The sequence below is a fragment of the Oenanthe melanoleuca genome, chromosome 13 (assembly GCF_029582105.1).
Source record: "Oenanthe melanoleuca isolate GR-GAL-2019-014 chromosome 13, OMel1.0, whole genome shotgun sequence".
Classification (NCBI taxonomy): domain Eukaryota; kingdom Metazoa; phylum Chordata; class Aves; order Passeriformes; family Muscicapidae; genus Oenanthe; species Oenanthe melanoleuca.
Window position 1 is genome coordinate 13,079,153 of NC_079347.1, and position 25,074 is coordinate 13,104,226.

At 39.2% G+C, this 25,074-nt stretch overlaps 1 protein-coding gene across 8 annotated transcripts in view; it reads right to left on the reverse strand.

The window, feature by feature from the left end:
- The window catches only part of RAPGEF6 (Rap guanine nucleotide exchange factor 6), a 114,317-nt gene that overhangs the window by 31,638 nt on the left and 57,605 nt on the right, over positions 1 to 25,074 (reverse strand). For all 8 annotated transcript variants that reach the window (XM_056502821.1, XM_056502822.1, XM_056502819.1 and 5 more), the window contains exons 7-17: positions 13,075 to 13,206; positions 8,397 to 8,580; positions 7,428 to 7,564; positions 6,775 to 6,933; positions 6,392 to 6,544; positions 6,073 to 6,237; positions 5,076 to 5,183; positions 4,533 to 4,736; positions 3,740 to 3,848; positions 1,791 to 2,034; positions 1,027 to 1,184 (exon numbers count right to left, since the gene is read on the reverse strand). In XM_056502821.1, the coding sequence (XP_056358796.1) occupies positions 1,027 to 1,184; positions 1,791 to 2,034; positions 3,740 to 3,848; positions 4,533 to 4,736; positions 5,076 to 5,183; positions 6,073 to 6,237; positions 6,392 to 6,544; positions 6,775 to 6,933; positions 7,428 to 7,564; positions 8,397 to 8,580; positions 13,075 to 13,206 (1,753 nt within the window). The remainder of the gene's footprint in view (positions 1 to 1,026; positions 1,185 to 1,790; positions 2,035 to 3,739; positions 3,849 to 4,532; positions 4,737 to 5,075; positions 5,184 to 6,072; positions 6,238 to 6,391; positions 6,545 to 6,774; positions 6,934 to 7,427; positions 7,565 to 8,396; positions 8,581 to 13,074; positions 13,207 to 25,074) is intronic.

Here is a 25,074-nt window from a genome sequence, read left to right on the forward strand (position 1 = left end):
TTCAAACATGGCAGCATATCTGTTACAGCAAGCTTAAAGTAATGCCAAGTGATCCAGCTGAAGATGACCCTACCCATGGCAGAGGGACTGGAATAGATGACTATTAAAGACCCTTTCCAAGCCAAATCACTCTGTGAATCTATACAAGATGAACTAGTTACCACCATATTAAGTGATAACTTGTATAGTATTAAATGAAGATTTCCAGGAAAACATGTAGCTCTCATGCAGACAGCAAGGATCTGGAATTGCAGCAAAAAGGGAACTTTCTGCTATGGGCATTTGTGCACCTGATAGGATGTATCTGTGCACACCCCTTTTAAAGGGAAAATCTGCAAGCTTATGTACACATAAGTCACAGTCACAAAACACTTTATGGAATGATATCATTATACAGAACTTACACTTAAAATAGGGATGAAAGATTCTGACTAGACATGTTTACAGGCAGCTGCATATTGCAACAAATGCCTCCTGCAGCCACCAGTAAACTGGATTCCTACAGCAACAGCAACGATAGCCCAGACCACATACCCCAAAACATCTTTTTTAGGATTTTAGACATACCACTGAGTACACATAATGTTTGTAAAACATGAACCATGAACATCACTGTGTAGGCACATGATAGTCCTATTCTACCCACAATACTGCATGAAATATACACTGCTAGATGGAAGGATGGAAAAGTCAAAGCACTGAGGAGAGATGGCAAAGGAGAAAGGAGCAAACAACGACAATCTCCTTCCACCAGAGCCAATTTACTCCAGTAAATTAAAGGCTCTCAGAAATGGCAAAATACATTTCTTTGTAAAAAATAAGTAAGTCCCCCATTATCTAAGAAAAGTAGGTAAGAGAGATTCAGGCAGTGTGTATCTTCAGTACATCACCAGTTTGGCCCTGCTAGGGCCACAGGATGCACACACAACTGCACTCAGCAGGAGTGATGCTGTAACAGCTGCAATCTTCCCCTTGCCACAGCTGCCCTGCTAACCATCCTCTAAACCAACCTCAATGCCATTTTACCTGAAGGGTTAGAGAAATCCAGAATGCTGGGTGTGGGCTGCAGCAGGTCAGGGCTGCTGGACGAGAGGGTGCCTGGAATGGGCATGATGGCCAGGCTGTGCCGGCACTGCCGCGTCCCCACGATGCTGTCATCCTGCGACTGGCTCACGCTGCCATCACTGCAAAACAGCTCTGCCTCAATTGTCTGCATTAAACTCCTCCTATTCATCCTGGGATGAATGAATCTAAGCAAAATAATGGTGTTCAGCTGTTTTAATTACACACTGTAGACAGGCTTTCTAAATAAGGATGGGGAAAAAGATCTGAAAGCGTTCATCAGGAGAGAAAAGTTATTTTGGTCTTGCTCTGCATTCATGGGCAGATGCCATGATTCTTTTAAAAACATCAGCAATGTGAACATAATGACTAGAAATACTAAGCAATTGGTATCTCTTAATGGCCTGAGGCTAAAGGAGGGTAGGTTTTAGGTAGATGGTAGGGAGAAATTCCTCCCTGTGAGGGTGGGGAGGCCCTGGCACAGGGTGTCCAGAGAAGCTGTGGCTGCCCCAACCCTGGAAGTGTCCAAGGCCAGGCTGGATGGGGCTTGGAGCAGCCTGGTGTAGAGAAGATACCCCTGCCCATGGAAGGGGCTAGAATGGGATAGTCTTTAAGATCTTTAAGTTTCCTCTAAACCAAATCCCCTTCCAATCACTCTATGATTCTATGATTAAAATATCCCAACCTTATTAGGAACCATTACTTTTTGACAAAAGAGTCTGACAAACCTGAACAGTTTTGGAGGCAAGATGCTGAAACGGGTCTTGTCTAAAATTTTCCTGATTCTGTTTCTTCCACCAGATACAGTGTTTGCTTTCATTTTCTTGTTTCCTTTTTCACGGGGAAACATCTGTTCCACATCTCCAGGCATATCTGGGATCGAATAACGGTTGTTTTTCTTTTCCGCAATTTTTGGAATATGTGGAATTCCATTCTTCTCCTGTCCTATCCTGCAGAGCAGCTCCTTAAACACTGTAAGAGAAGAAGATACAGTTGTTGTGAGTAACCTTTGCACACTCAGAACTTCACAATGAATTCCCTTCCCCTCAAACCTTTTGCTTCCCACATCCCAGAGAGAGAATAAGGAAACACTGCATTCAGGGCAATAAGCAGTATGCATTTATTGGCTTTTCTGTTTGCATCTTTCAGGTAATGGAGGGCACATGCTTTTTCAAGAGTAACAACAAAACAGACTGATATTTTCCCAAATTGTGTTTGTTTGCTTCTACTAACACTACTGAACAGAAGCTGCATCATATTTCCTATTGTGTTTATGAAACTAAGCTAGTCTATAACCCACACCAACTTTTTCAAAGCTAGAATTCCGTGGAAATTATAGGGGTTTTGTTCTGTTTCTTTCCACATATATATGGTGAAAAAATGCTAAAATTGTCTTGCCAACATCAATTATTTCTTTAAAGATCCTTTAAAAATCTTTTGAAAATCTTTCAAGTAGAAATTCAATATTTTCAGTTCGCAATACGGTGATACTGGACGAATCCAGAACTGAAAACAAAGCAAATTACTCAGATTGTCCCTATGAGCAAGGCAACCAAGGTTTTCTGTAAAGAAAGTCCAGTTAAATGGTACGTTTCTGTTGTAAAATAAAAGCTAAGGCTACAAGCTTTCCCAGTATGGATTTGAATAGAATAACAGGAATTGCTCAACAGTCAATTAAAAAGTTAGGATAATAAATATCACTGTTGAAAAAAGCTTCAAGATATTAATTCATTAAAATTTATCAGAGAAATCACCTTGAAATTCTATTAGCTAGCAGGAGGAGATTAGAACCCACTTGGAAATGTATGTTGCTCAAATTTACAATAAAAATTAACAACTTATCACTGTCTTAGTTATAGTGATGCTTCATTTCACATCATTTCACATTAGTCTGGACCACCAGTGACTCTGGTTGTTTCAAGTTTTTTTTGTATTATGCTAAATAGCAACTGCTGAGAGCATGAACCTTTTCAGCTGCACAATGATAAACACTGTATAATAATTGAAAAGAAAATCAAAAGTCAGCAAGGGCAGGTAACTGGAGGAAGGAAATAAGAAAAGAAAATCATCAGAAGATATGGATACAACTACAGAGGAAGGAACTATCCTGCACACAATCTCCTTCTTTCTGTAGCTCTTGTTATTCTGTTGCCTGAACAAGATTATGGAAAAAGAATGGATAATTTGAGATTTTAAAGAGGTATTTAGGTACTTATATTCATGATGACAAATAAAAGCCAACATTTATATGCCATACAACTTTTTATATCCCCTTTTCAATTATAAAGGTAATTTATCCTCTCATTCTTACAGTCATTAAAAAAAAAGTTTCACAAATTCCCAGTCTTACATTTTTGCTGTTTCTTGGCAAAAATATTTTGGTCCAGATCCCTTGGCTTTGCATGGAGGGACATTAAATCAGCTAAAACAGTCATCTGACAATTTCTCAAGGAGTTGAAGAGCTGCCTGTGCTGGCTCTGTGCCACTCAACATGCAGCCCTTGGCACTTGAGAATTTATCCAAGCAAACAGAGGCACAATGAGGAGACTTTTGCACAACTTCTCATCTCAAGAGGAAGTTGGAAAAAAAAAGGTTGAACCCTATTGCACTTAAAAACCACAAAGAGTGGAGTTATTTCTTCACACATAAAAATACATCCTAAATAAAGTCTACTCACCAAAAATGTTTGTTTTTACAGTGATGGAGAGATGTGTGTTATTTTTTAAGATTTCCAGAGCTTTTACAAAGGTAATGTTCTCAAAATTCTGTCCATTTACTTCCATTATCTTTAAGAAATAAAAATGGGACAATTAGAACATGTCTGACAGACTTACAAATAGAAAGGTGATAATACAGGCCCAGTAAGAACTTCCCAGAAATTAGCATATCATCTTTACATCAGCTACAGAATGAAAGCATTCCATGTAAAATAACTATTTGCATCACATCAGAGAAGCTATATCCTGTAAGTAAGTCAGGACTTCCGTTTTTACTTGAAAAATGCTTTAAATAAGTTCATTTTCTATAGTATCATGACATTCTTGTAATTAATCAAAAATGGTGGATCATGAACCACAGAACTAGTATCACTTCAAAAGCTGGATTTTCACTGAGTGTGACCAGCCACTGTTCCACCTGCCTCAGTGAGCTGGGATCAAACACATTATATGAGAATCAATCCCACAAAACATTCTGATGGTTTCAATGTAACCATATCTCCAATCAGAGAGTTTCAAAAAATAACCATAACTTGGTTTCTTTTCTCATTCAGTTTTTGGGATATTTAAATATTTTCCATATTCTGAAAACTATTTAATAGAAACCCATTTAACAGATATTAATGGAAGCTGAGCTGTGGCATTCCCATGCTTGCTACTGGTTTGGTTTTAGTACATAGAATAACATTTCTGTTGAGAACAACCAAGAGGTGGGTGAAGCAGAACATTTTAAATTAACATAACTGTTTGTACCTGATCACCACGCTTAAGTCCAGCTTCTGCTGCTTTACTGCCTATCTCCACAGTCTCTACAAAAATACCAAACCCCTTGTCACTGCCTCCAAGAAGGCTGAAAAACAGGGGAGAATCTCTGGAAGGTTTTTGCAGGGTGATTTGTCTCCATTTTGCTTTGGCAGCACAGGCAATATTCAGCAATCTGAGATGGCCTTTCATTTTCTGTTAAGAAAGAAGACACAAAATGCAGTGCAATGTTTCTTTTATCAGAAATGGAAAAACAAGTGCCAGAAAATAGATTTCTGATGCCAGATTTTCAGATCTTACTACATTAACCCTGTTGTCTTTTGCAGAAATGCAGAAACTCCTAAGTGAGTGCCATAGGTATTACTTCATATGGCCTTTATATCTAATTTATATTTAAGAACAAATATGTCCAATGTTAAAAGCCACCTGTTAACTGTTACACTTAGAGACTACAGCTGTTAGGCACTGGTAACACTCAAAAATTGAAATATGTAGCACTAGAAAATGTGGCACTCATTCTTTTTTTGCTCCTACCGTATCTTCCAAGTTCTTTTCAAATTCTTCCAGGAATCGAGTCATGGCAGGATCTCCTTCAAAGTCATTAAAATGATTGTTCACCCAGAGTAACACGACTCTGGTAACCTGTAAAATGAAAATAAGTTATGTGTATATATATACATATATAAAGGTATCTATGGTTCTTCTCCTATCAACACAGAGGAATACTTGGATGTGGCAGAACAACACAAAGCAGATAGGAAAAAGACATTTACATTTGAAATCATCTTTTTTTCTCTTTATTTGTGGAAGCAAATGAAAAATTTAAAAATCCAAGTATTTTTATATCTAAAAAAATACTGGCTACATCACCCAGTACCTACTGGTGCATAAATCCATCTTCAGCTAAGCCTTCCTGACACTGTTCATGAAAATCACCTTTGAAAGCATCCTAATGATTTCTTTACAGGAAGTTCTAGTTGTGATAATAAAAAGCTTTCTTTTAAGAATTTTAGTTAGATATTCAGATTGCCTCTGTAGGTGCTACAGAGTCAGTACCATTCATGATAAAGTCAGTCTGACAATAATATTATCTACCCATAATATAAAAAAAAAAAAAAGTCTATAGTAGTTTCTCTTCTAAAATTATACAATTTCGGCTTTTGTATGATGATGCACTTCTCTGTATGTTTTCTTTTATTAATACCCAGTAGTTGCCAAAATGAAAAGCACGGAAAGAGGTAAGAAGAGAAGCAGTAACCACAACAGGCTCTGCACAACTTCCTATACAAAACATCTAGTGTTTTGACAGTATGTTGGACTTCCTCAGCTCAAGGCTAGAACACATAAAAACATTGGCTAAGAACCAACAAACTCTCATGATTTAAGTTCCAGACTATTAAGGTTGTTCATGAATGTGCAGTTAGATAGAGTGGAACCTGGTTTTATTTATCCTAGTTTATCAGCCATACAAAAAGGGATAAATTTAAATATATTTTCACCAGAAATATTAATCTCTTAAACTCCAACCAACCTTATCCCTGAGGCTGTCCACTGTGAACCATTCCAAGAGTTTATTTCCAACTTCCAAGGGACTTGTTAGAAATGTTCTGTATGTTAAAAGAAAATCTTCGATGTAGGTTGGATCCACAATAGAATGTTCCTCTATTAAGTGCATGATGAGTCTCTCGGGTGTTGCCTTAAAAAAGCAAATGAAAAAATAACTGATACCTCTCATCACTATCTCTCCCTAAAGAGTAATTCAACATGAACCCACGTGAACAGTATAATCCCTTTAGAAAGTTCAGTTATTAACTCAGGAAAATTAATGGAAAGCATAGAAAGAAATGCACCTTGATAACTATGTGTCCTTTTCTGGTTCCACTGCGATCCAGCTCCCTGTGCTCCTTTACCATCACAATTTCTCCTTCTTCCTCCACTTTATGAGTGTTTTTTTCCACATGGTTCAGAATCCTCCAGTAGTCTTGCTGGGCTATACACACAAACTGTCCCCAAGGACAACAGCAGTGATTAAAGTATCTAATATATGAATGTACCCCCATCCTATCCCCTCCATCTCCAGGCTAAACAACCAAACTCTTCCAGTCTGTCTCCACAGCAGAGGGGCTCCACCTCTCAGAGCACCTTTGAAGCCTTCTCTGGACCTGCTCCAATCCTGTTTTCTCGTATTAGATGCTTTAAAATAAGAGGTAGTTATATAGAACTGCAGCCTTACCTGACAATCATCTACTTTGGTTCTGACCACTCCATTCATGTACTGTTTGTCCAGAGAGGGAGTAATTCCAAAACTATTTCCCATACAGAGACTCTCACTCTTCCCATCAGGATAGCTGATTTCTACAGTGCCATTTAAAATAACATACCAAGAATCAAGCTAGAGAAAGGGAAAAAAAAAATAAGAAGTGAAGCTTCAACAATTTTTGTAAGCTCTTATCTTAGAAAAGCTCATTCTTTTAGCCTCCAGTTTGTTATCACCACCTCTCTGCAACATTTAATTCACCAAAACTGCACTGTAGGGCAAGAGGTGGAGACTGAAAAAGGAATGCTTTTCAGCTTTCTTCACTCACTTCAGAACTGATTCTAGAAGGAGAAATGCTGATTAACAGATTATTTTCTTAGTAAGTAGGCTAATTGCTATGATGTATTTGTACCATTTGGTGAGAATGAGCATTCTTTTCCTAGGTAGCCATTTAGTCACTACCAGAGATGAGCCTACCTCACCCCTTCTTGGGGGGATGAACAGCAAATGCCATTCCAGATACCTTGATCCAAGCAGGAAGAGAGATTTCAAGACAGTGGTTCAGGGCATCTACGTAGGGAGCCTGAGTACTGAATGATTTAACACCTCCTCTGGAAGCAGTGACTTACCTCCTGGCCATCTTCAAGTATGATGGCTCCTGCTTGCTCTACAACTTCAAATATCATCACTGAGCACAGCTCTCTCCTCACAGACATGGTCATGTTTGCAAAGGCAGGGAGTTGATGCATGAATTCCAATAATTGTTCTGTTGGACAAAGGAAACATTTGTATGATGACTGCAAGGCCCAGGGTTTCCTTGGATTCCTTACTCTCCACAAGTATCCTAAACTCCAGTTAAATTAATTTGAAAACTGTTCAGTGATGTTATATTTCCCATCAGTGCCTGTGGCTACAAGAGCCCAGTGTGTACTCTGTCATCAACAGCCAGAACTCAGCTCCACAGCCTTGCTGGTGCTCTGATTGACTCTCAGGGCAGCACTCTAGCTAGAAGTAAAAGCACTTCTGCTTTAAACATTTAGAAAAATTAAAAATACCCCCAGGTACAGTAATTATAAGCTAGACAGGAGCATGAAATGATTTTACAGTGTTCAGAGACACAATTTGAAGCACAGCAGAAAGCAAATTTTGCTATTGAAATCTATGCCAATTTCTTGCTAAACACTGCAGTAAATTATCTTCATTTTAACTGTTTTGCAGTTTACAGTAAGTATACATAGACTCAATAATGGTATGCTCTCTTTGCTATTTAATAACTACTTCAACAGTTTCAGGCAGCCAAAATTACCTTGCTACCTGTCCCATTACATCAACACATACAATAACTGTAAAACCTCTCATCTTGAGCATCACAAAGACTGCTCTTCAAAGGCTTGGATTCTCAGATCAAATACTCTCTCAGATAGCAAGAGAAGACATAATTCAATTAAGAGCATCAATACAGCAAAGTGAGGCATCATTCAATTACTAAAATATACATTGAACATTAACACATTAAACAGTTTTCAGTTATGTTTCTCTTACAGATGTTATATGAAGTAGCCTTATGTAAATTTTACTACTGTATTTTTTCTCCTCACCAATGTCATCATCAGTTTTATCTGCAGGCTCTTTCTCAAGGCACTCTCGGACAACATCTCGCCCTAGAAGTGGATCAGAAGTTCTGTCAATATCTTCATCCTCCTCCTCTTCTTCATCTTCAGAGTCTACAGGTGCTTCTGGAAGACCTGTTAAATCAACATCTCCCATCTCACTTTCTGTAGCCTACAAAGAAAACATCAGACAGAGTGTTCAGTGTCCTCAGTTCGATAATTTATGGTCTGAGGTGGCTAATTTGAGAAAAGTTAAATTCTGTGACCAACAAGTCTAACTAGAATCTCTAACAGCTTCCTTTCTAAACACTGAGGAAAACATGTTATGCTGAAATCAACTAGATTCTCATTTTACAGTATTTATTTTCTCTTTCTTGTGAATTCATGTGACATTGTTTTTTCACAATTTGAATCTATAGTATTAACAAAATAATAATACAGTTTATTAATACCATTGGTTACCCAATGCCTGTGGACACATTTCTACTTTCAATGGATGGCAACACAGACATCACATGAGCAGACACAAAAGACAAGGGTGAACAAGAACAAACTACCAGCAACATAAAGCAGAATCATATAGGAATCACTTGCACTAATTCCTTCAGTACAGTTTAAATGATGTAATGGCATGAAAATAAATTTCCAAACAGATGGAAGAGGAAAAAAAAATAGTTTCAAATTCTCGGTTTCTACAGAGTAGCTGCTCAGTCACTTTTTTTAAAGCTTAAGCCAGAATGCAAACCATTTTTCTGTTTAAATTCAGAAATTTGAACAACAAGATGTGTCACTGAAAAGTACAAGGCAATTATATAGAAACTTGCAGAAAATTGAGTTTGTTTTTAAATGACCAGACTTACACTCACTTTCACTTTGAAGCAATCCTTGAGATTTTACAAAAACACTGAATTAAGGCATCAAGTACCCTGCATGTTCACAAAACATCCAAAATAAAGGATAAATTTGAACACTGTAATGGTACAGAGTACAGCTTCTCTGGACAACCTGTACCAGTGCCTCAAAACCCACACCATAGCCAAGATTTTCTTCCCTATTAAATCCTTTTCCAGTTTAAAACCACTGTCCCTTGTCCTTGTCACTACAGGACATGATAAAAAGTCTTTCTAATAAATCTGCTTTAAGTATTGACAGGGTGCAAGAAGGTATCTCTGAAGTCTTATTCCCTTTTCTCCAGTCTCTGGGGACTTCAGGTAACTGCCACAACTACCAGATGGAGAGTTCATTCAGACCAGTCCCTCAGGACCCTGTGATGCACTGCCTTGGGTCCCATGGACTCATACACATGGTCTCAAACACGACCTTTTCCTCCCATGGGAAGGACTTTGTTCCCCCAGTCCCTGCCTTGATGTTCAAGGAGTGGAGATGTGGGAAGAGCAACCAGTGAAAACTGAGACAAAAATTGCTGAGTGCTTCAGCCTTCTCCACATCATCAGCTCTCATGCCTTATGTAGTGGGAGAGTGAAGCACAATATGTATCTGGGGTTTTTGGGTTGGTTTTTTTTGTTTGTTTGTTTTTACTACTGTATTTGTAAAAGCCTGTTTTTTGCCACATCCCTTGCCAAATCCAGCTCAAATTGAGCCTTACCATTCCTGATCCCAAGCCTACACATTAGGGTAGTGCTCCTTGTATTCCTCCCAGGACACTTGTCCCTGATTTCACTGTATGCATCTCCTTCTTGTGCTTCATTTTCACCAGAAGATCCTTACTTGGTCACTGCTCTCCTGTTCTTATGGCCTCACATAAATCAATATTCACTTTATGTGATTTAATCACACCAGATTGCACTGTCTCCATCTCCCTACACACTCCATGCTGATGTGAGCCCCAATATCTGCACAGAGGAACAGCTCTGTCTTCCTACACCAGAAAAAAACATACTGATGTTGATATATAACCTTGGGTCTTGGAGCTTGTCCTCATTTTGGTCAATAGCCAGCAAACCTAATAAATAAAGCTTAAATGATTTAAAAATATATATTTCTTTCAGAGGAGGGTAATAAGATAGAGAGGGTTAAATCTGTTTTACATTACATCACTTTACTGGCTTCTGTAGCTCACATTAACAGTTTTGGAATTAAGCCCAAGTGCAAATTGTACTTGGAGAGTCTCAGCAGCACATGATCAGTACAGCCTTTTATTCAAGGACTTTTCTAGCATTTCTTCATCTAAATAGTCACAATTTATATCAACTTCTGCATGCTAAGACAAACAGCAGCACCAATCCTTACCTTGATACACCCATGCTAAACCAGAAAAACTGAGGCTACAGATTCTACCAAATTTTTTATAAAATAGAAATATTTTAATATAGAAAATAGACAAATCAACTCCTTTCTTGATAAATAAGTTATGTTTTGATCAAACTGTGAAATAGGAGCAGGTCCTCCAGCTGTGTTTCAAAGATTCCATGCACATGGCTGACAGAATGCTGGCAGGCCAGACAGTGCTGGAAGGAACAGGAAGGATTTTGCTCATAAAGCCATCAGCACAAGTAGCTGCTCTTCCCAACCACAATGCTCCAGCTGTTTCCATTATCAAATATAAAAATCTTTCCTAACACAAACATTTATGAACTACTGATGTACAAAACAAAACCAGAAGATGCAATCCTCAAATCTCCTACAAACATGGATTTCCATGATTGAGCCCATAACACAAGGGTATCTACTGAAATCCACATCCTTGATAAATATTTTATAGATAATCCATTTTAATAAGAAAGCCTTAACCACAATTGGAATTATTGCTGAACAATGATGTTGCTGCCCCCAAAGAAGACATATTCCCAAAGAAATAAACAAAGGATCTTGAAAGATGTGAAAGGAGAGAGAAACTTTCAGCACAGTACTGACAGAAACAAACAGGTAAAAAAATTTGATGCAAACTAGGTGGTCACTTAGAGAAGATAATTGGCAGGTACTGATACAAGAAACTAATTTCTGAGAGTAGAGGTGAGACCCCATCCAACCACATCTAGGAGAGACAACCTGGATTCCCTGCACCTTAAACCTTGTCCCATAAAAGGGCAAAGAAAGATGTTTTCCCTATGCAATACCCACTGAATTCTTTTTCCCTGAGGACTCCTGTAACAGATGAAAGCAGCTGTACAAACCTGCATTTCAACTGCTATATGCACAACCAAACAGCTTCCCCTACTTCCAGCTGAACATCATAGTTTTGAAACTAAACATACTTTTAGACAGGATTGAAAGAAAAAAAATAAAATTCTAAAACCCCCTTCAAGCAAGAAGTTACTTTAAAAATAGTAGGGAATTACTTTTTCTTTCTATAATTAAAAAGGGTCTGCAGCACAACAGATAGATAACTGCTCTGGAGTATTCCAAGCAAGCTGGAATTTACAATACACACATTTGACCATTTTGGTGTCCATGTTTAGGACACCAAAAACCTGAAATCTCCAACAGAGAATAGGAACAGTACAGGACAAGAGAGAAAAATATAGATTTTCACCCTTTTTCACTTATTTAACACATGACCCTTCCATGATCACCTTGGCCTGGGGGGGCCTTGTCCTGCCCACTGCTCCTGGAGCTGTAGGCTCTTTGAATCTCAACCCTAACTGAACCTTGTATCAATTCTGATGTAGTTTTGATTCAGAAAATAAAAAACAGTAAAATAATTAAGATACAAAATAAATCTTCCAGAACAGCCTCTCAGAAATAACAGAATTCATGGAGCACCTTGGAGAGACTCTCTCAGGGATGCTACTCCTGATCTAGCTGGCAGCACACAAATGTAAAGAAGTAGTAAGGTTGTAGATTAAATAGGACAAAATGCAGAGATACTTTTAGTGTTCTAAAGTAATTTTTTTGCTTTAATGTCTTATTTTTCAAGTTTTCAAGTCCACCAATATATTGCTGTAAATAGATATCATTACTGTTTCCAGAACAGAAATAATATTTCTAAGCAGCAGCTAAGGAAAAGGAACAGGTGTCTAAAATCAAGTTACACCTACACCAAGCTCAACAACTGCTCTACACTCTGTATTGTGGTCAGCTTGCAACTTGAGTGGAAAAGATGTGAAATTACTGATCAACATAAACCCAAGATGAGTCCCCTCATCAACCAGAACATAAACACCCATGAAAGGAGCTCTGTGATATGACATGAGACAAGTAACTTATTTAATGCATTATCAGTAAACAAATTAAGCTACCTCTGGCTTTCAGTCAACTTCTACTCTCAGGAAGCCACACTAGAATTTCCACAGTCAATTAGTGCAAAGTGAGTTTATTACCACACTTTTGTTTGCAGAACTGAACATCTGCTACTAGCAATAAATACAAATAATCAAGGATGGAATATCAACTGGAAACACCAGGTTGATTTCAAGAGATTTGCTCCATTTCAGAAAGGAAAATGATCCCATGAATCAACAAATGATACTTTTAAAAGCCACAGCATACTTGGTGGTATAGAAAGATGTGAAAAGCAACAGAAGAGCCTTACAAGCAGCTTGTTGCATTTCTGTGTCTGTGGGTGCCATGAATCCCATGGGCAGCACAGAGAGAGGTGGAAGCATCAAAAGGGCTTTACCCAGTCTTGGATAAGGGGTCATTCTTCCTATTTATGGAATAGTTTTAACATCAAGGAAGGAAAACTGTGAAACCAAAGCAGTCTTACCTGATAAATATCAGAGAGGCTGCTGCTCCCAGAGTCACTGGCAATGCTACAGCCTGACTGGCTTGAAGGGACGTGTGTCACCTGAGGATGAGGATTGTCGGTGAGATGCATCTTGGTGAGGTCAGCTGGAAGCTGGAAATAGAATTAATTTGGGAAAAGGCAGGGAGAAAAAGGAAAATGAGATGTTTAAGTCTGATTTGAAGACTAAGTTTTTTATAAAACTTTGGTTACATTACACATTTAAATTTGTTTTTGAATTGCTGAATTATTGAATCAAAATCAAACAGAATTTAAACCTGTAACTTGACAAAAACTTTGAGAAAAGCTAGTTTAGACTAAGCTGACCCAATCACACTTCACATTTCATAAAACTGATGGAAAACAATGCACCTTTCTATAAAACAAAGGTCTGGGATATTTACAGCTAAGTGACATACCCCAAGATGACAAATATATGACGATGGGCAAACAGCCCACAGTATTTAACCTTAGCTGATGTTGCAATCCATTATGAAGAAGCAGGATTCCTCTTTATAAGCTTAATTTATGCACCTTAGTTCAGGAATAACCTTTAGAAAATATCAATGTAGAACAAAAAATAATGTAAGCTAAACAAAACTTTTGGGTCTATAAAAGGCTTTGAATTTTCTTTAAAGAAATAAGAACACAAATAATATTCTGCATTTTGGGGACATGTACAACAGCACCCCTATTTCCATGCAATCATGTCAGCTACTAGATATTCAGTCCTACAAATGAAAGGACAATACTGGAAAATACTCTTGAGCTTGTCTTAACTTTATAAATACTGACTAAGTTTAAGAGAAGTGATAAACAGGTTTTGATCTAGCATCACAATTCCATGTCAATTATTTGAAGAGCACACAAGAGAAGTACTTCACCAAACACCAATTCATGTATTTTCTGAAAACACTGGTGGCACCACCTATGTTTTCAGGAACCAAACCTTCCCCACACCCTTGAAAAAAGAAAAGTTGAGACCCTCTGACAAATGCAATATAATTTTACTATCAAAACTGTGATAAGGAACATGGGGGAATCTTGCATCCCTTACAACTTCCAGGGACACTCTCATTGGTAATCACTACTCAAATACAACAATCCATATGGGCTATGAAAGAAAACACTACTCTTCCTCACTATCCTAATTTTTGCCTTATTCTAGTTTTGTTTTTTCCTAACAAAAGAAAGTATAAAATATTCAACCTGTAAATTCGTATCTATGGTCCCATGAAAACGAGAAAATCTGAAAAGCTGAAGGTTGCTAAAGTCACAGAAAATCACACAAAAAATCCCATCCAAGCAGTAGGGGGAAGAAAGGGGGTCAGCAGAATGAGGGTTAGGGAGCTTAAGTTGAAGTGAATTTGATCTAAATACAAAGGAAACACAACACTTTTAAGTCTATGTTTAGCCACCATAAAAAGTTTTACAGGCTGAAAATACCTATTTTCAGGATTTGAGAACAGCAAAAAGGTCAAAGCACTCAGGTGACAAAATTCAATCCAGCAGCCAACAGGCCACCTCTCTGTCAGCACACAGGGAAGAGCTGACATACACCAAGGTGTGACCTCTCAACTACACAAAATGTGCAATAGTCAACTTGGGATTTGATTGTGATTTAATTCTGGTCTGGAGCACTGGCTGATTACATCCTCCAAATGGCCACTGCCTACAGAGCCCATTTCTGTGCCTCACACAGAAGAGCACTCTCCAGGCTCTGCTTCCAATGGGCATGAGCAGGAAGCACCACATTCTCCTCCCTAAAGCCTTGGACACCTGGACGTTGGTCAAGGCACCAAGGTGTCCCCAGTGACACCTGCAGTGGATGGAGGATGTGGCAGCACTCAGGGAGCAGCCTGTGCTGCAGGGTGACCCTGCTCCTGGAGCACCCTGCAGTGCCCAGCCACAGCCCAACAAGGTACAGCACCACTGCCCAGGGAGGTCACACCCACCAGCACTGTGCCACCCACTGGCAAATGGACAGGGCAAGGCAGCTGGCAGCTGCTGGAATGCTGAAGGTCAGTGGAACTGAAACATCCAGGAGTTTTAGGAAATCACAGAACAAATCAGCCCACATGGATTCACTGCCTCTAGCTTCAAGACCACAGGTTTGCTGCAAACTCTTCAGCTGTCCCCACCTTTATAACCTCCCTATTCCAACAAACAGTTCTGACTTCAGCTTCAATCCTTTTGTCCATGATCAAATCCCATGCTGACTGTGGTAACACAGGCACGAGGAAATCTAAGCTCCCTTCTCTCCAGATTCTCAAACCTTCAAAACAGCTCCAGTAAAACAGTGAGCAGGACCAAGAATAGAACCAATTCTGCAGGATTTCCCAGGAGAACAATGGCAGGTGCTTCTCTTTACCAACTACTGATGCTGTTAAAGCCTGTTCTGGCTCAAAGACATCCCAGCACTCACATATAGACACTGCCACAGTTTGTCTTCTCTAATTTATTTGAGATTTTAAGATTCCTGTGATGAACACTGTTTTCAGTACCTAGACTGAGACGTGGGGCTCCACTTGGTCTAGTGGAAGGTGACCCTGCTCATGGCAGGGGCTGGGACAAGATTAGCTTTTAGGTGCCTCCCAACACAAACCATTCTGTGATTCTGTAATTCTAAGTACTGATGGAACAAGACATTGCTCTCAAACAGGTTGTGTGTATCTGTTATATCAGGCTGTGTGTCATTTTCACAAAAACTCAGTGATGACCAACTCAAAGCACTGCCAGCCTTCCAAAGGAGTATTTCCAAACAACTAATTAATCAAAACTGCTCTTCAATTCCCCTGCCAGCACTCCACTTCCATCACCTATAAAGCAATGGGTATATATGACATTCCTGCTGGACTCAGCAATATATTCCTGCAATAGACATTTAATGCAAGTTAGATGCAAGGAAACATCACAATATCTCTTTAAATTTGAGAGGGAGATAAGGTTTATTTGAGACAAGTGACCTTTAAAGTACTTTACTCCTACTCCAATTTACTCCATCTCCAAGAATAAATCACAGCTTCTGTCTTTTGTATACCATTTTTATTACCCAAAGCGATTGTTCTTTCTTGCAGAACTCACTAGGCAGCAAGATACAGAGAGGATGTTTCTGAACCAACATGACAGCAAACACGAGAAGCTCTTGCTGGTTGTGGCAGGGAAGTTGCAGGAAGTGACATAAAATTGTCTTAACTATTGGTGACTAAGACTTTCTTTTCTGAAACTTAGAAACTCTTGTTACAACAGCATCAGCATCTTGAAAAATCCTGCACTGGGAAACAAGGTCCACATAGCAACGTTCAACTATGCCCATATTAGATGCTTTTGGAGGCAGATATTTCTATCTGCAATATCTTCTGGCTAATTGTGTGCCCCAGCACCCCCAGACAGGAAAACCCCAAACACCCACATTCTGATAAACACCAACAGACTACTTAGCTGCCACTTTAAACCACAACAATTTCATTTTTTCACAAGAAGGGATAATCTAGAATTGCAATATAAGTGCATCTGACACATTGGCACAGCCTGTCCCTGCTTCAGTGCCAGCATATTCTTGTGACTGACCTTTCCCAACAAAGGGATATTTAGGAACAAACCCCCCATTGAAATACCACACTGCAATTCAGAACTGTAGCAGAAAGAAAGTTAAGAAAATAGAAGGTATCATTGGCACATCCACCTACAGCTCTGCACCCCCATGAGTCAGGAAAACACAGCTGGTGATTACACTGAAAAATCCTGGATCAACAAGGAATTTTTAAAGCAATATTGCAAACTGCAACAGGAAAAGAGAGAGGAAAAAAGACTAAATCCTTCAGAAGCTCACCCTAATGGTAGCATCAGCCTGCCATGCCACACAAACCCAGATGCACCAGCAGCCTGGACTTGTTTTTGTTAAAGGAGCTTGAAATTTTCAAAGAGGGTTCACAGGCTGATCCCATCTCATTTGTCAGGACACAGCCAGTCACCTCAGCCAGGAAAGAGAGGAAATGTGGGGAGAGGACATAGGAGTGGTAAAAGCCAGCACTGAGAAACATTTAATAAAAAATGACATGCACAAAGTACTAAACTCTCCCCACAGCAGCCTTGAAAACCTGAGGTGAAGACTCCAAAGGTCTACCAGAAGCTTGGCTTTTTCCATCAATTAACAGATTCAGCCACCTAGCACCTTTGCAAGGGGCAGCAGAACTCCTGCTGCCAAACCAGAGAAACTCCAAAAAACCTCTGCAAGCTCCAAACATGTCCTTTCTCCTATTACATAATACAAAGTTTACTTTTAAGTATTTTATTTGATTATTTTTGTTTGTTTCACAGACATCAGGACATCTTGGTTTTATACAGAATTACTGTCTTTCTAAAAGTAGTTTGGTAACAAGAGCAGAATAATGATATGATGGCTTCTCCCCAAGACAGCTGATGTTTCCCACTGCTCTCCAGCAAGAACAGTACAAAGTCTAACAAAGGTGAGTAAATGTATCTAAATCAAGTCTCATGTCTGTAATTTTGAAATTAATTGGAGTTTAAGCTCTGATCCATGGTACAGCTCATAGCCCAGCAGACCAAGGACAGTGTGTCTGCAGTGACATTTCCTTCCCACGTAAACACCATTTACTCTCAGCAGTGAAGTCACACAGAATACTCAGGAATTCAATTAAAACCTCATTTTGCGGTAACAGACTTTCAAGATTGCACATGCTCTGTCCAACAGAGCAAATGACGTGACCTTTGACAAGATGACTGCCCATCAACTCGTCTGAAAAGGACACCAAAAGTGATGGTCAGGCTGAGGACAACCTCCCTTCATGTGCTCCCTATGAAGGCTTTGCTAAAAATAAAGGCTATAGAAAGTCATAGCAGAGTTTAAATAGAGAGAAAGGCAACCAGAGAAGTCAAGTTTTGTCACAGACTGGCCAAGCTGAGATATTTTTCTACTTCCCATTTTCTTTCACAGAAAGGAATCAGTAGAACCTCTTTTGGCAGAAACCATGCTCTTCATCCTTTATTTCCACAGTGATTTACTTTAGGATTTGCTGGTATCTTTGCCCTAAGGAAAAGCCATATCTGTGCCTTTGTGCTACAAGTTTTGGAAATAAGTATCAGTGTTTACTGCTATGCTTTGGATAACCAAAAAAACCAAAAAAAACAAAAAAAAAACCAAAAAAACACATACTGAAAAGGCATAGCCAATATGAACTTGCAAAATAGTTTTGACAGAGGGACACAACATATGGATCACCTTTTCCTATATGTAGAAGCTTCATCACTGTGTTTTAACCTGTAAATTTTATGTTTATTAAATATATTCAAAAAGATCCCACAATAAGGACAGTGGCCAAAGGACTCATCATGAGGAAAAAAACTAATAAAAGAAGCACAACCCACTGAATTCTTCTGGTCCATTCCAAATTCAAATTAAGGAAAGAAAATAAGCAATAAATAATCAAAAGGTTTGCCCCTTCCTTTAACACTTTAATACTTGATAGCAAAGCTTTTTATCAGTTTTTCTAGGAGCCCATATGAATGTCTACAAGCAATCGATGCAGTCTGGACAGAGCAGAAGCATCAGCCTCTGAGAGAACAGTCTGTCCTTTTCCAGGCTGTATAAGCAAATTTTCCGTCCTTGGTGTTACAGATTGTCAGTAACCTTACACCTTTCTTGCTTTTCTGAAGTTCCCTGAAATGTTGCCAGCAAGACTAATATTCAGAAACAACACAGGATTTGTTTTCCATAAAACACCCGAGGACAAGCACAGCACAGTCCTGCAGTGTCAGGGCACACACAGGGCTGCTGGGTCACTGTAAAACCCCCAACTCAGCCACCTCAATGTGAAAACCAGCTCTATGAGACACACAGTCCCAATTTTAAGGCACATTTATTGAGCATTTTGTTTATTTTATTGAGGTTTTCCATTAAGAGGCTTTCACTGTTGGAGCCCATTAACACACACTCTGAGCATTAGCTGTGATGACACTGGATAACCTCTGAGCCTTAGGAAACACTCCTGCTCAGCCTCCATCATACCCAAGTGGACAGAAAGCCAGGACTGTCACAAGAAGCCAGTTAAAAAAAAAACCAAATATGTTTGCCTTAGGTCTTAGAAATTAAACTACATTGCCAAACTAAAAAGACCACACAATCAAAGAGCTGAACAGGACCCCAGTTCTCTGAAACAGGACTTCTGCAGCTCCCACCTCTCCCCTCTCACTGACCATATCCTTCCAGTCCCTTCAAATGCCATTTTCTCTTTGATACCCTTGATTCAACTACCTTTAATATTGTACTAGTTCTTCAGCAAATTCTGCATTCCACCATCTTATTTGCAAGTTGCTCTGATGGTCTCACTATGTGCTTGTGTTCCCATTATCAGCTTGTTGATTTATACAAGATAACTGATTTATTTAATTTGTTCTATTTTTCCTTTCTACAACCTACAAACAGGAGCAGCACTGCTCACTCCCACTGACAGCAGTCTCTCACCTGCAATCCTTGCCACATCCCACTTTTTGCTCTCCTCTATTCCATTCATTCCATCTAAGAAATGCAAAAGGAACAAACCTCTTGGATGCTTTTTCTTGACATCAGTAAATTATTTTAATCATCTCATATATCCTGCCTGTAAATCAACAAGAAACCACTAAAACCCATGACTTCTCTGAAGTTATTCTGTAGAATTTTCAGTAACCTTTTTCACAAAGATTTTTATAAATTAACCTGCTTTATATTAACCTTTTGCATACACACTACAATTCTCCTCCAGTTCAAAACACATTTAGAGCTGTGTTAATGGGAGAGGAGAAAGTTGCTTCTCTGGCAGACAAAGAGAGGCCACTGAGGTGTCCACACAAAGGATGAGCCCAGCTGAATTCCCATGCTGACATCAGTCCTCAGACTTCATGCAAACAAAAACATTTCCTCCTTAAAGGCCACAGACGGTTCACCAGTGGCACAAAACCAGGTTTCTTCAGCTTTTTAAAATGCACTAATGATGTCTGGGGGGTGAGTTTTTTGTTGTTTTTAATGCCAAGTGATGGCTCAAGCTTCTTCCCCAAGAGGTCCAGATAAAATCCTGTGCCCTTCAATTACAAAAAACTCAGTGCCTATCTAACTACACAAACTTCAGGACAATATTTATTTCAAAACATGTTTCAATTCACTATCTACAGTATCTACTCCTGGTTTTATCAGTACTACACATATGAATCTCCAAGAAATAAGGACCAAGTTGACATCATTCATGACAGCCTTGAGTGCCTCAAAAACTATTCCCAAAGCCTTCCTAAAATATCTCCAGATTTACAAAAACATAAAAAAAGCACACATAACACACAAAAAACCATCCAAAAGAATTAATAATCCTTAGAGTCTGTTCTACACCTCTGGTAGCCAAGAGCTTTTTGGTCTTTGTGGCTCCTATAACCCACAGAGATTAAAATTCTCTGAAGTGTTACATTTCCATAGTTACAGTAAGGTGACATGAGGACAGAATTTCAAACTAAATTCTGGTGTTGCCTTAAACCACACATGTAATGCAATTTTAATTTGGTTTTCATGTCTAAATTATGGATTACTACTATGCCTTAACTCACGATAATGTAAGTGTCTGACACGCAAACATCTCAGGAGAAGTGGGTCTGAAAATTCACCACAAAAACCTGCACCAGTATTGGGGAGCTCCACTATAAAGGGAGTATCCAGCAAGTAAACATAACTGATGGTTGCAAAAAGTGTAACTTTAACTCTGTTAAGATCAACTCTTCTCTGCTTCATTCACAAACTAATGTTTTTAAAAATGTCAAGACTCGTGTTTTTTATTTTGAATATGGAACAGGAATGTTCAAAAACACTTCTTTTCAGTGCCAGAGTTCAAATTTTATGCCTTGCTCTCGCCACTGAAAATTAAGAAAACAGTAAAAAGCACCTTGTCTAAATAATTACAGTAGAAAACAAAATGTGACAGTGATGCTCTGAGTTCTACAAGGAGCCCAGCAACTCCACAGCCAGCAGCAGCCTGATGTTTGGGAGCTCTCCTCCTAAGCCAGTACTGCACAGCACATAAAATTCCACATCTACATCGACTAAATAATTTATCAGCTCCTGGATGCACAGATTGGTAGAATACAGCAGGATGTCAATCTCTCTGCACACATCCTCAGGCTGCTCCAAGCCCACATCCCAGAAATGACAGAGGTCACAGGCAGCCCTGGGGATGCAGTGAGCAGGGCTCCAAGGGCAGGGGAGCACAGTGATGCTGTCAGCATCAGCTCTGAGCCAGGACCTCAGTAAGGAGACCCCTGCATACTGTACATGCAAAAACCAGATAAGCACAATCTTCCATTGGTGCTTCCATGTTTTCTTTCTGTATTCATCAAAAAATGCATTCATGGAAGCAAGAGGGGCAAAACAGGGTGGTCCCAACCTAGGCTCTAGCTGTAAGGAGAATTCAAACAAAGCAGGTTTAAATCAAAGTCTAGGAGGAAATAAATGACCAGATAGGTGTTTATTTGCATATTAAGAGCCAATTTCCCATAAAAACAATAGCCTTTAGGAAAAGGCTTTTTCTTCTGAAAAGTAGCACAATGTGCACTGAACTTCAACACATTATATACCAAGTATAAGAAAATCCAAGTTTACTAGAGTACATGGCCACATAGCTCATACTAAACTGTTCTTATCTTAAACTTATCAAGCAAAAAAATGCATTTAAGAAGTTTTACAAAAAGTATCTTGCAAGTGGTTACAGAAAACAGAGTTAAAACTTGTATCTAAGCGTAAGAAAAATTGTCATTTGTCAGTCCAAGTCCTTGCTCTCCAAGTGCTCAGGGATCACAGTACTGAGGAACCAAGAGGCTGTCCTCCTACAAATAACATGAAAAATCAAAGCAATCCTTCTGAGCAGTGGATAAAGGGGAAAAGGATCAGAAAATATTGGGTGGGAGAGACTACGAATGCTCTGAGGAGCTGGCTGAAACTTCCAAAATTCCAAAGAGGGCTAAACCACACAAAGTTGCCAGGTGAAAGAGAACCACGAGGAGCCAAGAGAGGAGCTGAGAGCAATCACACTGAGGGATGACAGGGCCCAGCTCTGCAATGCTGAAAGCTGGGCTGGAAGCTGCAGGCACAGACAGAGACTAGTGGGAGAGGCAGGACCAAGAGGAAGAGAAAGACCTCAGCAAAACTGACTGAAAAAATAAAGCAAAGGATCAGTTACTCTATTTGCTCTCAAAACATTTAAAATTCATACTACTGAGACTACTTTCCATGTAACCATGTTAGCAAAGATAAGGATAACATCAAATCAAATGAAGGACACACTATCAAAGCTCTGGTTTTCTACTAAGAACTGAAACTAAATCTTTAATTGCATGAAGGTTTCAACTCAAGATCCTGGAGATCAAACTGATGCCCTTTGGAATCAGATGATGAGGTTACACTGATTTTAGTTACAAATAACCAAAAATTATATCACATCCCTCTGAGATGATACCAGAAATAGGAATGGGACTGAAAAATGACTCAGAGTCTTCTGTTCTAACCCAAACACAAACTTTTACAGAGCAAATGTATCATTATTATGCTTCACAATATTAGATTTTTATCTAAACAGCAGAAAGAGAAGACCACAGAAGCCTAGAAAAAATAAATTACTGTCTAATGCCATAAGATAAGTTTGACATGCACCTGGGATCTTGAATTAAACTATTTTGCTTCAGGAAAAAAAAAATGAAACCCTTAAATGTTAATTCAAAAACTCTTCTATAAAAAGTACATTATCTCAGAAAGCATCCCTTTTAAATATCCTCTATAGAAACATTATCCAATCACTCCATATCTCCCCCATCCCATCAGACTCATGCTTCACAAACACAGTAACTGTGGGTACATTTCAAGCTTGGAAAATTCCTACAATGTGCATGAAATTTTTATTACAGAAGAACCCTCCACATCTAAATTGTTAAGTTTAGAGCTCTCCTCCATAATGACTTCATAGTACAGTCACAGTTTAGAGTCCAATAACACAGAGTGCATCACAGACAACTAAACAGAGAAAGTTATGATCAGAATTACAAAGACAACCAAAATCTTGCTGAGATAGTTGTGAATTATGTTTTTGCTTTAAAGTACTGCAATGGCACCGCAGGAGTTTTGTTTAACGTAAGTTAAATGTCTCTTGTCCTTGCCAACACTACCAGCCTGTGGAAACAGACCTCCAAAATGCAATGCAAATCCTCCATCTTCCCTCATCCTCTGCAGAGCCACGGTGGCTTGACAGCTTTGATCACTGCTCACCACACTGCTCGCTGCTTATCATCCTCACCACTTTTCCTTACAAATGCCTGCATCCATTTACCTCATCTTCCACAGTCTCATTCCAGAAAGGAAGGGTAGAGACATCCCTTGCAATGTGCAGTTCTGCCCCTCTGCTGGTTCCTCCAGCTGCAGTGACAGAGAATGGCCATCACCTCTTCCTGCCAAGGAGAGGGTGATCTCCTGGACGTGTTTCCAATTATCAGCAGTCCTGAGAAACGGTGATCTCCACAAGAACGTGACTGAAAGGGCACTGCAGAAACACATTCACTCTTTTCTCCTGCTGTTCATCCTCCTTTTACAGCTCTTGATGCAGGGAAATAGAATGCACTGATTGCTTAACACAAGCCTACTCTGCACCCTTACACTCAGAAACCAGAAGCCATGGAGTTTCTGGGGGATGAGGATGAGTGCAGCACTAACCAGTGTGAGCTATGGAAACTGGTGGGGACCAGTCACCAGTACTTGAGACACTCTGTATTTGCAGACACAGCTCCCAAAGCTGGCTTCTTTTTCCTGCACAGCCACACCAGTTAACTTCCCTAGGCTAAGGTTAACCTTCAGAAGTGTTCTACCTTCATAAAAGCCTACCTTTATGATTAGTCATAAGAAATATGACTTCATCTTGCTCTGATTTAATCCATGGATCATCACACTGTCACATCCAGAACAGCTAATTACAACCAAGTCAACAGCCCATTTTCAGATTACTGTCCTATACCAGTTTAAAAACAACTGATTAAGGCAATACTGGCACAGACCTATATAAATCCAAGTTCTAGTTTCAAAACTAGTATCACAAAATACTTGACATTTTCAAGTTATAAACATACATGTTTAAAATTGACATGAATTATTTGCTGTATTATGTATTATTATAAAAAAACTTGCCACAGAAACAGATTCTTAGTACAAAGCTCAGCTAAAACCAAAATGGAACAAACTCAGATCTGATTCAGCTCATCAGTTTCCTTAATCCTATCCACACTTCTTCTCAGAGTTACTGAACAACATGAAGAGATCCCTTCAAAAGTTTGGGGGGGCTGTAGGAGTTTTGGGGGGGCTTGTGGGCTTTTTCAGAAATAAACAGAAGTGCTTTATCTTTTGTGGCTTTAAAGGTAAAGAACTGTCAGCTATGGACTGGAATGCAAAACCAGTTAATGGGTCCTCATAAACAATTTTTTAAAAAAGAAAAAAAATAAACTTTCCCCTTCCTAACATTTTATACCATTTCCTTTAAGAATAGCAACTGAGTGAATAAATGGCTTGGCTGGCAGAGCAACAATTCACTGGATATTGTCCACAAAGCTGACATAGGGGTCAAAAACCTTCTTTTTATATTATTATTTTACCCTTTTATGAAGCCTTTATTTGAGCACAGGCTTTTTTGTGGTTTCTCACTTTAGCCCAAACTCTGCAGAGAGTACAATCCCAGCTGAAGTACCAAAGTGACTAACACATTCCCAGATTTTAAGCAGCATTACAACATTCAAACCTTCTTAATAATGACAGTGCAGGTAAGTCAAGCTTAAGTAAACTCAGCCTTTCATAATAAATGTCTGCAGAGTAGGAAGGGAAGAGAGTCTACATGGACACTGGGGCATGGATGATAATACAAACAGGCCAGGATTTGCCAGCAGGAACTCCAAGGTGAGGAGCTGCAATTACCT